General features: G+C 41.2%; 1 protein-coding gene across 2 annotated transcripts in view; it reads right to left on the bottom strand.

The window, feature by feature from the left end:
• The window catches only part of SPAST (spastin), an 81,363-nt gene that overhangs the window by 26,906 nt on the left and 37,609 nt on the right, over positions 1–16,848 (bottom strand). For both annotated transcript variants that reach the window (XM_088474365.1, XM_088474366.1), the window contains 5 exons: positions 12,189–12,367; positions 7,088–7,224; positions 4,504–4,597; positions 1,665–1,739; positions 1,384–1,455 (listed from right to left, as the gene is read on the bottom strand). In XM_088474365.1, coding sequence (XP_088330491.1) covers positions 1,384–1,455; positions 1,665–1,739; positions 4,504–4,597; positions 7,088–7,224; positions 12,189–12,367 — 557 coding nt within the window. The remainder of the gene's footprint in view (positions 1–1,383; positions 1,456–1,664; positions 1,740–4,503; positions 4,598–7,087; positions 7,225–12,188; positions 12,368–16,848) is intronic.

Genomic DNA, 16,848 nt, shown 5'->3' with positions numbered 1-16,848 from the left:
GGGACCTCACGCACTAGTGCTGGATGTTGGCTAGACCTGACCAAAGGCGCGGAGTCTAACTTACTGGGAGGTGTTCATCAGTGACCACTCCAAGCGTGATTTGGGCTTAAGCTGCACCTAGCAAGCAGGTTACGGCCCTTTGGTCAGGTATCCGGCACAAGTGGGGAAATGGAAAAACACTATCACAGGGAAAGCAAAGGAAAAAGATACTGGAAGTTTTGTACTAGGGTGATGTATTGAGTACACAGACGCAGGGCTGACACAGGAGAATGGCACTAGGAGATTGTACTTGGATGACGTACTAAGTACATACGCTGCGACTTGAGACGCAGAAATGGCATAGTAGAATGATATGAGATGGTACTTGGATAACGTACTAAGTACACACACTGTGGCTTCAGACGCAGAACTGGCACAGGAGATGACTCTAGGAGACTGCACTCAGAAGACGTACTGAGTACACACATCGTGGATCAACACTAGTAACAAGTCACTAGAAGCAACAGAGCTTGGGACCTGGAACACTGCAACAGCAAGTCTTCACTAGAAGTAACGATGTTGTACAGGCCACTTCCTGTTGTCCAGACCCCGGTTAAATACCCTAAGGTAGCAGTCCATTGGACGATAGTGTCAGCTGACAGCAACCAATGCTACCATGGAGTAAGGGGCTAATAAGGGATGAGACTGTCATGGCTGCGTCCATGACGGTAACCGCAGAAACCACATCACTGAGCGAGCACATACATGTCCTAGCAGACCTCAGGTATAATCCTCAGCGCGTCACCCGCTGCCACGTCTGGCTGCTCGGGAGGTCAGGGGAAGCCGTAACGGCTGATCCTAGGCCGCAGCCTGACAGTGAGAGGTCTTGATACCTTATTGAACCACCTTTGTAGTTACAAGCAATAAAGAAGTTATTTTTAATTCACTTTTTGAAAGGGATTTAATAACTACTGAGGAACAGACCAAAAGGTATAATTACTAAAGGTCGATTTTAATAGATCAATATCGATGTTTTTCTGGGGCTACATTAAACACATTTACTAACGAACAATTTTTTTTTTTGATTTTTAAGTATAATGTAAATGTGTGATTTAGCCCCTGAAACACAATGTCGATTTTGATCTATTTTGAATCGATTAAAATCAGCCTTTAGTAAATATACCCCCAGAACACTGTGACAGAGATCATTTTATTAGAAATGATTTACCGTAAATAAAACAAATAGCAAATAACTTGTCTTGATATTTCGAAATCTATCTGCTTCCAGTTGTTCACTGCTGATAGTATGTGAAAAGATAAATGATAAACCCTAAATTCTGTAAGATACTTTTTAACCACTTTATACCCAACTGTACAGATTGAGCATGACAGTGTGACACTTACATATTTGGAAGTGAGGCTGGCTGCACTTATGTTAAAAAAAGTTGCATTCGATTCGGCTGCCACAGCTTTTGCCTGAGAAAGAAAAAAAAAACTAAAATAAAAGTTCTAGGAAAACAAAGTGATTACAAGGGAAAAACCAAATAAAATACATAATATATAACCCTACCAAAAGTCTGTTTTCCAAACGGCCCTATTGAGCTGGCAACGCCGGGCACAACAGTTGGCAACTCGGTGAATGACAGCCCCAAAATACTAGTACTGCACAAAGTAATATTTCTCACCAGCATCGTCTTGCCATTTCCGGGAGGGCCAAATAGTAATAACCCTCGTGCAGGAGCTCTCAGTCCAGTGAAGAGCTAAAAGCAAACAAAGTATAAAGATGTTTTTCTTTTACATGAATATATCACTTCTAAAAATAAAAATGTCCAACATCCATATAAATAACTAACCCATTCTATATAAATGACAGTTTGAAAAAAGCGCAGCTGTATAAAAGGATACTACATAAAAGTAGACAAAGGTATGCAAGTTATGTGTATGTATTCGAGATGCCTCCACTCTAGAATCCTTCAAAAATAGATTCAAGACTTACCTCTTCACCCAAGCATTTCACTAATGTCCCTTGTTTAAGCTTATTTTGTATTTTGTACTGTAAAGGCAAATGTAAAACACTTTGAGTCCTTTAGGAGACTAGCGCTATATAAATAAAATGATTATTATTATCTTGAAAAGCATTATGTTGCTGTATATTAAACCATACAACACATCAAATTACTCATATCAATTTGGGGGTTAAACCTGTTGTGTTTTTTTGTGCATTGGGATTAGAAATGGGGAAACTATCGGGCTGATTCTGAGTTAGGAGCAAAGCAAAAAATTTGTAAATTTGCCCCTTGTCAGAACTAAGTTGTACTACGGCCCCTATAAGTTTCAACAAGTTAATTCAACGTTGACTATCTGTCAAAAATGATGGCATGAGTTGAGGGTCCCATACATCTGCGATTAATTAGGGAAATTTAACATTTTGCAGGTGATTGAACAAAAAAAATTGTATAGGGTTCATCACTTTGTGATCGGAATCGCTAAATCTGGTTGTCCAACATGTTGAATTTCAGCAATCAATCAGGACTATAGATTGGTGTTGTATGGAGACAATCAGCCGATTTGCTGACCGTTACTAAACTGATGAGCTTTTCAAGATTGGCAGATCCGTGATCGGCTGAAAATGATCTGCAAATTACTGAAAGAGATCTGTAATGTATGGGAGCAGATTGGTGGACTGAAGCTAGCTCTTTAAACTTTTGTCATAACTAATTTTTTTAATGCGATATACGACATACCTGGAAGCAGTCCAAGTCTCCTCTTCCTCCAAACATGACTTGTCATTTAAACAAACAAACAAAAAAAAACACCCGCACACCAGACAGACCCATTTTCCTGACACAGGGTAACTAATACCACTTTCACACAGAAAATGGACAAAAACACAGCTTTTAAAGCACGGGTGTTTTTTGCCGGTCTCACTCTAGTGGCACATTTGTACCAATCACCTAGGGGTATATTTGGAGATGTTGCCCATAGCAACCAATCAGATTCTAGATAACAATTAACTAGCACCTTCTAGAAGATAAGTAGAATCTGATTGGTTGCTATGGGCAACATCTCCACTTCTAAAAACTCTCACCTTAGTAAATATACCCACTAGTCTCTTTCACATCTCACTTGTTCCCTGTTACCCATGCCTGCTGCTATAGCTTAATTCTAGACTCTTCCCCCAACATACAGTCCTTACCCTATCTTGCTGCCTTCTCCTTTGTAACATTGCAAAATACACCCTACCTGACACAAGAGTTGCCAAAACCATGACATATGCCTTTGTCATCCCCGCAAACATATCTGACCTCGCCTCCAGATACATCCCCTCTTACCATCTACAATCTTCCGCAGAACTAGGCCTCTCCCCCCAACTGGTAACCACCTCTCACTACTGCATCTTTTACATTGCTCCTCACCTGTGGAACTCGCTACCCGCCCTGACCAGACCTTCTCCAATGATCTTACCTTCACCAATTACATATTCTATAACTCAGTCCATCTGCCTCGGTCACACCAACTGCACTTGTCTTCCGCAGTCCCCCCCTCTCAAACGCTCATGGACTCAGCCCTCAAAACCTTGAGTGTCTGATCCCCTCTGCCCAAGTCTATCCATTTGCTTACTGTCCATCTTTTGCTCTTTTACTATATGATCATAGCAGGATTTTCACATGCTCTGAGAATTTACACACTTTTGACCTGTCTTGATCCGCAGCTCTCACATGACTTGTGTGTTTATGAATCTTTTGTCTTATTTTCTTAATTGTTTTAATGGGTTTTATTAAAAACTACTGTACCTTGCCTGCATGGTACAGCTAAACTTGTGGCACCATATAATGAAAATTTCATGATGAAATAATCTGGAAGGAAAAAAACAAAAACCTGTGCAGAATCATAACCCTATTTCACTATTTTCAGGTTGTTTAGGTCATTTGTTTAGGTCGTGATATCTTCAAATGTACAGCACTGCGTTCTGTGTCAGCTTTTTACCAAAGGATACATATTATTACTTTTGGAGATCACCAACCCATTCAATGTCCAAAAAAATAACTTCTAGTTAGTATATATAGTATTAGCAGACTGCAAGAGTAAAATGTAATAGTGGCTTCATCAACCCTTGCAGCAATAATTTGGGGAATGGACCATGCACTCCACTGTGTGTAAACATTAAGCAGTTGAGGTGTTGGCTGTAGGAACAAGAACCCTAAAATCTCAGAGTAATATATACGGAAATATTCCAAAGAAATACAAGCAGCTAACAGATTCACCTACCAGTAAGAGTGAGACAAAAATCAATCAAGCGAGTAGAAAGTGTTTCATGAAAAACAATGGAGTATCTTTCCAGCATGTTTCTGTATTATCAGGCATATTTCTGTAAAGGTGCAAGTTGCTTTTGTGTTTTAAAAATAATTTTCACAAAAAATCTGAGCAAATAAATAAAAATGAAATACACACACACATATATTATTATATATATATATATATATATATATATATATATATATATATAAATAAAACACACAGTACCTCAGGGCGAATGGAGGGCAGTATTACTATTTCCTGCAGGGCTTGTTTAGCCAAATCTTGGCCAGCGATGTCTGCAAATTTGACAGATGGCCCACTAGAAAGACAAGGTAAAGTATTAAGAACAATAATGCACAGACATGTTTCTCATGCATCTCTGAGCGTATGGTTACAGACACCTCGCTCCAGGGTGTATAGTGCATCAAGGACAGTTAGAACAATAAATGCCAAAGTATTTTTTGGTTTGCAGTCTATTTCTTTAAGTTGCTGTTATTGCTTCAAATTAGAAAGTTAACATTTTTAAACTATTACCTCACAAATGCGCCATTATACAGATAGGGAGCTTCAGCTTGTTGCGCAGCGTCAGTAGGTGTCTCCAGCAGGGGGTGTGATCTGGCTTCACTTGGGTGCACCAAGATCGCTGTTTTTTGCAGGCGTTAGCGGCAACGTAACGCGGCAATCGTAGTGGGCGTTAGCGGCGGCGGAGACCCGGTGACGGTATGGCAGTTAGCCAGGTGGGGACTAGCAGCAGTGCGGGCTGCGGCGGTGTGGGTATTGGTGACATGCCTGGATCTGAAAGAATCCAGTCCTTGCCAGCCATTCTGCAGAGTTCGGCAGCGTTGCCCATTTAAAAAATGGCGCCTTAGTGCCATTTTTTAAATTCGAAGATGGCCACCACGAGCCAATCACGGCGGACATCGCAGAGTTCGGCAGTGGTGCCCATGTTTGAAATTCAAAGATGGACACCGTGAGCAAATTACGGCTTGCGACATCATCTCCCCACCCCCTCGACTGGCTTATATAAGACAGCGCGAGGCAGCAGCAAGGCAGTCCGATGGCGGAGAGGGAGCAGTCAAGAGCTCCAGAAGAAAGAAGACGCCTGAAGTCCTAGTGGGCGGCAGCCATGCAAAACAGCAGACACAGGCTGCCGCCCACTAGGTGAAGACGCCGGAAGTCCTAGTGGGTTGGCGTCTGCCAGGCGAAGACGACGAGGTCCTGGGGTGGCAGCGGTCAGGTAAAAGAGCCGCCCCCCAGGTGAAGGTGCAGCCAAATAAATTATTTATAAAAAATTATTGTAGTGTGTTTGTTTTTATATTCCTTTTACAAGTGTACTAGAGGTACCAGTGGGCCCTTAATGCCCCGCTTGCTGGTACTTGTGGTTCTCCAAGTACTAGCATGTGGGGGAGCCTTGCTGGGACCTGCAGTTTACCTGCAAAAGACAATATTCTTTCAAATGCACCACACTAAACAACACGGCACCCACCGCCCAGGGGTGCCGGGGATAGCCCTGGGCTATCAGCCTAGGGTGCCCTGACCTTTATTGGGGGGGTCCCTAGCTCCCCAGGGATCCCCGGCCTGGGCTGTCTGGGGATCCGGTGAAAGGGGTCCCTTTGCTGTGGCATTAGCCACCCGCTAGAAAGGGTCCGGTGCTGGAATTTACAGGGGAACCCTACTCATTTTTTCCTGTTTCCAAAACCAGCATCGGATCAGAGCCCAGTGCTGGTTGCGCTAAATACAGGGGACCCCCTATGTCATTTGTCCCCTGTATTTTGGCAACCAGGACTGGTTCTGAATAGCTCAGTGCTGGTTGTGTTAAATATGTGGGACCCCTATGTTGTTTGTCCCCTGTATTTTTACAACCAGGACCAGCAGTGAAAAGCCCGGGGCTAGTTGTGCTTTGGGGGTACTTCATTTTTTATTATATATATTAAACATATTCAACTTTTAACAGATGCATTGATGGATCTCACTGATATGTCCATACATCTGTCTCTTATTGATTTGATTTTTTCAGGCGCATGCCCAGTGCTAGTGAGGCCCTCTGTCACCTGTTAATGCCCCTGTGCTCTGCTCCACGCCCCCGCTGCTGCCACTGCCCTGCACACCTACAGCTTGCCCCCGCAGCGGTCTCTACCGCTGCACTCCAAAACACCCTGTGTGCTAAAAAAGCGATGAAATTCCATAGACAAAAAAACTTACGTTTTCACATGTCCCATTAATGCTTAAGACATGATCTGAAATTTCACAAAACCTACTGAATTTCTGCCACTCAATGATCGGAATTTCATTGCTTTTTTAAGTTTAAGACCGACACCTTAAAAGGACATGTTACTTGCGCAATACAGATATGGTATGCCATCACACCTTGTGGTTAACTGCAGATTCAGCACTCTAACAGTGAGATTGCTGTCACTCACATAATGGTGGAGCTGCCAATTCACAGAATTGTAAGCTCATTGGAATACTACACACAGGCAGTCTATGCAACTGAGGTCTGAGCAGAAGATAGAGCTGCGCAGATGGGATAAGAGTGGTGTGCATGGGGGGAGATTAAGCAGCACAGAGGGGGAGGGGGAGCCAAAGTGATGCAGGCGGGTGAAAAACAGTGGTGCGGATTGGGGGGAGGGGACGTCAAAGTGATGCATATGGAATGTGTGTGTAAAATAGAATATATATTATATATAATGCACAAGCCTAACGACAGCAGAATGTGTAACACAATTCACACTTCAAGATCAGTGGGAATAGTAGACCTATAAAATATATTGCATTCATGACTTCTTAGCACATAAATAGATATACATACCTGTCCACAATTTCATTGAGAATTAGATTTGCAAGGTTGCTATCTACATTTTTTAAATTCTTCATATCTTTTTTCCTTAGTCCTGTAGTTGGCGTTGTTGGCTTATTATTTGGTCTAGTAATTTTTCCTCCAGCTACCTTTAAATGAAAGGAGGAAAAAAATAAATCATAAAGCGAAAGAAATAAATGAAGTAATGTCATGAAATTAGTTGCTGCTATTGCATACAACATTTCTATGCTGGAGACAACACTGTTAATTAATAAAATCAAAGTAAGCTTATATGTAGCACAATGAAAAGTAAATATTGGCACAGAGAGAACTATAGAGAGACAAATCCTGAAAACATGACTTGTTTGGGACACTTGAGGACTGGAGTTGAGAACCACTGGTCTAAACAAACAAAACAGTAAAAATGTAGAAAATGTGCTCAAAATGTAATCCTAAAGCTTTAACCTCTTTAAATTCACAGCTTTTGCTAGTATCTTTATCTTGTGATATCAGAATTTATGGGACATTATTTTAAAATGTATAATTCTACAAATAGATAAAGAATGGCAAATAAAATTAAGGAAATTCAGCACAGTGGGGCAATTCCACAATAAAAGGGTAAAAATTCCAATTATCAAATACAAAGATACAGATGTCTCCTTATACACTATTGCTGCAATAGTGCTTCATGAGACTGCACGGATTCATTTCATATGGGACATTTGTATATCTCTGTGTGACAGTCTGAATCTGTATATAAAGTGCTATGATGCAGCGATCGGACTTTTTTCCATGTCAAGTTCCGTTACTCTTCATATACAGAATCAGTCGCAGACAGATATACAAGTGTCACATATCAAATTTATCAGTGCAGTTTCTTGCATCCAGTTGCAACCAAGACATATTTTCATGCAAAAAAGATGCTAGACACAAGCGGAATGCACAGGACCTAGCGGCTTACTCGCACCAGGTGTCTCATGCCAGATGTATGAGGAAACATCGGTAAAATATAAGTATTATACAAATTTTAAAAATTTATATTTCAAGTTTCTTAAAGTTAGCATTTATCTGGCATATCCGGTAAATGTAAAAAGGAGAGTTATGGTAAAACTTTGAAGTCCATAGGGTCCACAAGGAGACAATGGGGGGGTGTAGGTGGTGGACTGGAAGACCGGACACCAAACAGTTAAGCTTTTGCAATCCCAGAGTTCTCCAATCCTTCCCCCTCCCTATACCCTGCCCCTGAGCCTGAGGCAATCAGTTTGCACGTTTGTGCTGCGGTTCCATCACCCCTCCACGGCGCCCGACTCCAGCCTTCGGCTTGGTACTCTCAGCAGCGGGTCTAGACAGCAGCCGGGACACCAGGGGACAGGTGAGGCGGGTTACTGCTCGCGGTGATCCGCGTTTTGCCAGTCTTACCTCCGGTATCATGGGACAGACCGGAGGTGCTGAAGTGGACACCGGTCCGTCCGGGACTCCACTAGGCCACCAGGGTATATATATATGTGCTACAGACCAGGGAACCGGACCTAATTACCGACGACTGGGGCTAGTAAGCAAACTAACCCCCTCCCCCGCAGCTAGCCGCTAAGACACCCGGCTTACCTTCGTTCGGTATGTCGTGTGTTGGTATTTTGTAGTGGGGCTAATGATAGGCGTCGGAATTTCGCTGCCTATCTTTAGTCCCCTGTCGGGCTGCCAGTGTCGGGATATCGGTAGACGGTATCCAGACTGCATCCACCAATTACAGTAGGTGGTTAAGGTTAAGCAGATAAGAGCAACAAAGGAACACCTGAACCCACCACTTCCAGTCCTCAAGCATACAGAAGTGTTAATTCCCTTGGAAAAACTTTTGCTCATGCAAAAAGGAAAAATTTAAAACTTTAAAAAAAACTGAATACTTTGTGGAAATATGTACTTCCAATTCTAGTACTTCATAAGGGTCACTGTGTTCATACTGTGGCCACAAACATCATTGCACATATTATTTCTAAGAAACAGGAGAACAATTTTGTAAGAAAAAATAATAAAATTCTGACATGGATTTTCAGAAGGCTCCATTCTGCTACCGATCTGGTTATTCACCCTAAGCAGTGGTATGCTGTGAACAGGAAGAACTACAGTTATTGGTTTTTTGTGTCAAGGTTTAAAAGGGGAGATTTCATTCTCAGTGATATCTACAAAGTGCCATTGGAAGGGGTGGGCAATAAGCAGCCCCCCAGCTGTTGCAGAACTACACATGCTATTTGGCAATGTTAAAACTGTTGCAAGGCATGCTGTGATGTGTAGTTCAACAACAGCTGGAGGGCCTCTTATTGCCTACCCATGGTGGGCACTGGCACCTCACAGAAACCAACATCACCAATTTTGTATTGGGCTGCTTCAATTGTGAGAACTGCTAAGGTAACCTTTAGTATCCTTAGCGGTACTCACCATTGACTCCAATTGGAATTTTATCAACCCAGGCTGGCAGTCAGGGGTAATGCTTTGGCCAAGGGACCCGGTGAAAGAGTTCCCCTGGCATTACTCCCCCACTAGAAAGAGTCTGGTGCTAGTAATGGAAAATACAGGGGATCCCAATTTTTTTGGTCTCTGTATTTCCAAAACCAGGACCGGCTCGCCTAGCCCAGTGCTGGTTGTGCTAAATATAGGGTACCCCTACGTCTTTTGTCCCCTGTATTTCACAGCCAGGACTGGCTCGGAAAAGCCCAGGGCTGGTTGTGCTTTAGGGGAGGAAGGGGGATGGGGGAGGGGACTTTGTATTTTTTTATTTTTACAGTTTCTATTCATTTTTTTAAACACCGATGCATGGAAGGATCTCACCGAACCCTGCATGCGTCTGTGTCAAGTAATGACTTCGGCATTGTACGGATCGGGAAGACATATAGTTCAAACACTAAACGATATGCCGCGTATCGTGTACGAGATTGCCAGATCTTACCTTTGTCAACATCAACTCAATTTGTTAACCACTTAACTTAGCTATTTAAACCCGATTCAGTATAATTTTATGAATAAATATGCAGATTTGTTGAGAAAATCATACTGAATTAGTATTATATAGCTCTTATTTACATAATTTGATCATTTAAAAAAAAAAAAATCATAAATTTTAGGGTCAGAAATCATCACTCACTGCTGGCTGGGTGGGGGAGAGATGTGGGGCTGCTGCAGTGTAGTCAGTAGCCCAGGGGCTGGTGAATGATACTGTTAGGCTTACCTATCGCAGCTGCCCCCTGGCAGTGACTGTTTGCAATTGCCTTAATCCCCCTGAACCTGGGTTGCAGGGAGATGGTCTTCCTGTAGCAGCGATTGGGCAATACTTTTAGGATAGGCCCCCCCCTCCCCCCTTCTGTATGCAGCACGTCCAGTAATAGTAGGCTGGGGATTGTTGCTGCGAAAACCAAGGGGCTGGCCAGGTGGCATGAGCCCAGCAGCTGCCACAAGATTAGTTTCCTGCACCCACCAGCAGGCTCTGACACAGTTGCATCAGTCAGGGAAAGCTCAGCCTGGTGTGGTCAGCGAAAGTTTGTTACCCAAGTGCCCAAGTTTTTGTATTAATTTGATGTTTATATTGATTGTCTTTCTAGAACACTGAAAACAAAATTGTTTTACTAAATTAATTCAAACTAGAAAAAAATTGGTTAATGCAGTTTTAGGCAACTTAAAACAGATTTTCATCATGTTAGTCCATTACCACTTATTTTATACAGAAAAGTACATAAAACATTTTACCAGAATCACATTTTCAGCATTTACATGCCATGGAAGTAAACTTGTTTTGATTCACAGAATTTTAACAAATAATTTTCTGATTACATTAACCACAGTGTGTGTTCATGTGTTGTGAGCAACATGGACTATAAGCTACATTTGGGCAGAGACTGATGGAAATGATTAAATATGCTCAATAAAACATGTATGATCTACATAAAGATGAAAAAATAAATAAATCTGATGCATGCAGTAACATTTATACGGATGAGGACAAAAGAGCCATCACCGTTGCAACAAGGGGCGGTGTGTGGGCAGATTGGTGTGTGCGCAGTATGGGACAAGCAGATCCTAAAGCTAGCCAGGTGTGACAACCTCACACGCTGACACCAAGGACACTGGTAGGTCTGCTAGTGAGATATACATACAGCAGCATCGGGATTGCTTTTAAAAATATATATAAATATAGCAGCATATGGGGAGATTCACTTCGGTCTATGGAGTTTGTAAGCTAGGAGGATATGGTGCATTTATAGTAAGAGTTGTAGTTTGTATTGTGTGTATGACAGGGAGTTTTACTGAGATTGTAATGAAATCCAGGATACAGAACTACATGTACATGAGAAAGGGTACTTGTATACATTTATAATACAGGTCATTTGGGGGAGTAAAGAAAACTTGATAATGTATTGTATCATTTATACTCATCTGTTCTATATTATGTGTAATTTAAGGTCATTATTGAAGATTTGCCAGTTAAGGAGAGTACATAGAATCTTGAATGAACCTTTGCATATACATGCAATCTATTCAGATATAATAATTATTTTCCAAGTGATGTGTACACAAGTCTATATGATTATCTATTGTAGCTGAATCAATTTATAGCAGAATATTAGTGCCTGGAAGGAATTATACATATGGTGTGTACAACTAAGGGGGAGTTCTATTAGCCGTGGTACTTTACCGCTGGCCAATTGGTCACCCATGCTAATTCAATTAGCCCGATAGCCGGCACTTATCAGGGCGTGGCCTAATTGCGAGAGGAGTGGCCAAGCCCCCCTTGGGAAAAAAATTAATTTGACGCGCGCTAAGTAGGGGAGCACTGTGAGCCAGGGGCAAATCCAGGGAGGGCATCAGTGTGATCGTCCCCCATATCTATAGGATATCTACTCAGGATTAGTTAATAAATGGCCTTTTAAGTATTTGCCTCGCGAGTATCCATCCTAATTCAATTTACATTATACGACTACTATTAAGAAACTTTGAATTCCAGTACACATAAAAGGATATATTGCCTGCAAATACTATCCTGTTGCAAGCCCTAGTAGAAGTGAAAATGTGAAGCATACTGCTAAAATGAAAAGATTAAAAATCTATAAGTTCACATCTCACATACCCTATTTGCTGACGTCTGGGAACTGGGTTGCCGATGAGAAGATGATGGAGGCGTGCAATTTGGTATCCTAGGTGGATTTGACACACCTGAGGACACAGCTTTGTGTAGAACCTTTGCCCGAGGGAGGGAATTGCTAGTAATGGAGGCTGGGTCTTTCTTTTTTGGAACCGCACCTTTTTCTGAAAGTAGAAAATGTAAAAACAAAATATGTCACTTTACATATAGTAGGTCAGAAATAATCCAGCACGCTGTAAAGATATTCAACTACTATAAAACGCAATTTGTTTAAAATGTGTATTATACAATTTGTATGTAGATGCACTTTCTGACGTTAAAGGTCACATTTACCGTAATGTACGCGACAATATAGTAAAAGCAACAAAATAGAACTCTATGTTAATATTACACACCGGTATGATTCTAACCCTGCAGAGCCTGGCACAATGTGATGAATGTAAGCCTCAAGTGGAAGCAGTTTCTTTATTCTGCTATTCAATAGTCTTTAAAAGTTGTGTGGAAATCTAACCTCCCAAAAATAAATTATTTAATTATTTGGATGTCATGATGTAGGATATTTAATCAAATTCCTTATCTTTATAAACTGTGTAAAACAACTTATTGTAGTAGAGCGATACTCCTGAAGGCAATGATGAAGGAAACATTTCAGAGAAGAAACAGATTCAATTGACAAAATATGAAACTATCTTGAAGAAACAGTCCCAATAAGTTGAGGGGAAAAACAAAATTAAAAATAAATATAAAAAAAATAAATAGTGAACAACTTTTATGAAGCAAAGTAAGGTCGGAAGGGAGAAGGTGAAACAAAATAAACCTGCTGAAACTGACCTTCCACAATCATCTCCTATAATTACTTCAATTTTCATAAATATACACATCCATACAAAGTCCTGAAAACATGTATGCAAGACCAACTGAAGGAACGGAATCGGTATGATTTACCGCGGAACACAATTACTTTTTTGGAAGAAACCAGATAACCTCTTGTGCCACACACACACACACACTTTCCATAAAAAAAAAATAAAAAAAAAAGAAGACAGTCTTGCATGGTGAAAAAGAAAATATGTACATAAAAGATGCCCACATGCATACAGCCTAAATGTACTTGTTCCACATACAGAACTTATTTAAAAGCTGAAGAGTACGGTCAATCATATTTACCATAAATATGCAGATTCTATTCTGTTTTTGTCCAAACCTCTGCCAATTTAGGAGGGCAGACTATCTGGTATTCTGCAAATGACAGGCTTATCCTTCAGAAATACAATGTCAACTTGTGGACTCATACACTGGGACAGGGCCAGAGATAGCACAGCAGCAAAGTCTATATGCCCTCTGCTTAAAAACTTCAGCTTTTTGCCATATATCAAATCCAATTATAAACATGTGCTAAACAATTGGATATGGAAAGAAAACTAATAAACATTAAAGCTACAATGGATTGTCAGCTAACACCATATTTGACTTAGTTTCATCTATGCAAATTTCAGCTTTGGCCTTGACCCCTTTTTTTAGGGTCCTAGCAGTACAGAAAATGAATTTCCCATGTATAAATGTTGCATAAGTTTCCAGTTCAGAAGAGACTTTAAAACCATTTTCAACAGTGAAGTGCGCACAAAATTATTTGTCCCTGCAGTCTTACAGCTGCTCATTAGAAATATTAGGAATATTAAAGAATAAAGGGTTTGTTACTTAAGTTGAAGCACCTTGCCTAAAATACATTTCCCCTACACTGAGCCAGACACATCCCTACTCATGACACAATGTAACAATGCTCCTCAGGGGACGTAGGGGAAATGCACAGCGATTATGACAATATCCGTCATAATCACAACACTGAGCTCTCCGTGAATAGCAGCAAATTCTTTTTTCCCCCCCATCTCCCTACTTTCACTTTAAGCCTTATTATACATGCTAGTCCATCAGTGAAACGGTGAAAGCCAGCAGTGCTTGGAAAAAACAAAATAAAAAAAAAGACCACTTATGTTGGTCAGCTGTACCAGTTTCACTCATATGTAATAATGTAATATTTGTTTGCTTTCTTCTGGTCGCAGGTTAATACGCAGGCAGAGTCTGTATAAAAGTCTCAGGATAAGATTAAAAGTAGATTTTCCGGGTTGCATTAATAGTGCATTAATTATGTAAAGGTGCCCATACACGGGGCAATTTGTATCCGATCCAATCTCACATACAACTACCTTGAAAATTCTTCCCTTGACATTCTGTATGATTTGTATTTAGAAAAGGTACGATTGTACAAACGACCATACAATCCGATGTATTAAGATGTGTCACATCGTACTGATCAGTCGAAATCCTTCTGCAAACCCATCTGATCTACGATGCAGATACACGGGGACGCGAAACGGCATTGTAATAGTCTAGAAAATACAAATTTTATTTAATTTTTTACACAATTGGTTGTTACGATCAGTTGAAAACGGCCATATAGTGTGAAAAATCGCCCCGTGTATGGGGTCCTTAAGAATCATGGAAGAGTTTCACTCTGGCCATTTGTTCACTGTATAATGCCCGATCAGTGTCTCTTTTAGACACAATAGGACTCTGGGAGTATTTATAGTGAGATCTAAATGCAGATAAGGTAGGACTATCCACACCATACTACTGGGACATTTTCACTTAATCATGTTTATTTCTGATTATTCATTCACTGCAGTAAAATATCCTATAGCAATGGGTAGTAATGAGGGTATATTGCATTTAGCAACACTTTTGGGCTGGATGTCAAATATTTGGACAAATTGGACTAAATAGTGAGAACTGCTGGTAGGCTGCACACAAGAAACATTAAACTACCTTTAAAATGTAGCCATATCCACAGAAGACAACAATTCCACCTAGTTCAACTGTAGAACATGTTCTTTTGCCTCACAGATTACAGAATGCAAGAAAAAAAAAATACATATTTTTCTTGATCAATGTTACTTCTGAGGGGGTTGGGTATGGGATCCCGGTGATCGGGATGTCAGTAGTTAGAATACAAACAGCGGTATCCTGACAGAATCCCAACCAAATTAGATAAATGTCCTAACCCTCCTCCTAACCCACCTTTCCCCTGCACAGCATAACACTAACCCTCCCCCCCCGGCACAGCGTAAACCTACCCCCCCCCCCCGAAAAGGAGGCATGGCCATGAAAAGGGGGCGTGTCTATAAGACGCGTCCCCTTTTCGTCATACTTGGGGGCGTGCCTGGCACTTACGGACACTCCGGGCAGCCCCCAAGCGCTGCAGAAAGGGAGAATAGATGCGCCCGGCGTCTATTCTCCGGCGGTGACCGGGTCACCGCACGTTTCTCCACCCGCGGGACACTGCGTCCCGCGGGTGAGGACGGCACCCGCAGGCTGTGAGGGCAGGGCGCTTTTTGCCCTCCAGAAGGAGGGCAGGGCGTCGCGCCCCGCTAAAACAGCCTAGCGGGAACGCTACCATTGGGATGCCGGTGGTTGGTATTCTGGTGCCCAAGATTCCAACTGCTGTTGGGCTTCAGGCGCCGACATGGTAACTACGCCCCCTTCAGAAATGTATCTACCACAAGCAACTGCAGGCTACCATCATTCTTCTATATTACATATGGGAGCAATTTGTAGCATGCAAGATGTATCACAACAAATATGTCACACAAAAGAAGAGCCATAAGATTGTTGCACATCAAAGGCACAGGAGCAGGACTACTCTGAAGTGCATGTGGTGTTCTTTTCTAGGGGCAGGGCCACCACCTGCATCCTCAGAATATAGCAGCTCATTATGTGCCTAGCACAGCAGACATCGATTCGGGCTTCAATAAAAACATACTCTGGAGCACAATGCAAATGCTGCCTTATATGCATACAATGAAGCCTAAAGATTTTTCTGGAGAAGTACAAGAATTTTGGAAGGTGGCAGGGACGCTTTTATATGTGTTTAACTTTATTTGTGTTACAGGTTGAGTCTCCCATATTCAAAATGCTTGGGACCAGGGGTATTTTGGATAACAAAATATTCCGTATTTTGGAATAAATTGCATATCATAATGATATATCTTGAGAATATGACCCAAATACACACACAGAATGCATTTATGTGTTCTATACACCTTATACACACAGCCTGCAGGTAATTGTATACAATATATTTAATAATTTTGTGGTTCAAACAAAGTTTGTGTACAGAAATGAAATTTATGTTTCATATACACCTTATACACACAGCCTGAAGGTTATTTTATACAATATTTTTAATAATTTGTGCCTTAGACAAAGTTTGTGTACATTGAACCATCAAAAATCAAAGGTTTCATTATCGCAGTCATTCCAAAATAATTCTGTATTTTGGAATATTTGGATATGGGAGACTCAACCTGTAATATAATGCAAAACAGTATATAGTGTATATTCGTGTGAGTAAATACATAAAGTATAGGGTATTATAAATATTAAAATTCGAATGTACCACTGGCAAAGTCTGTATATATACACAGGGAAGATAAGCCACACCAGGGCAAACTGTGGTAGCTACCAATCAGCCACATAGGAAAACCATCAATGCCACATAGGAAAACGGTGAACACCTGATTTTATTATAGGGAGAATATTAGCATGTAGTACTTGACCATGCACTGGCGCAATATCTGCGTATAGCTTA

Source organism: Taudactylus pleione, unplaced genomic scaffold, assembly GCF_031769625.1.
Source record: "Taudactylus pleione unplaced genomic scaffold, aTauple2 ptg000154l, whole genome shotgun sequence".
NCBI lineage: Eukaryota > Metazoa > Chordata > Amphibia > Anura > Myobatrachidae > Taudactylus > Taudactylus pleione.
Note: the sequence above shows the minus strand (reverse complement) of the source record. Positions and strands in the feature narration are given on the sequence as shown.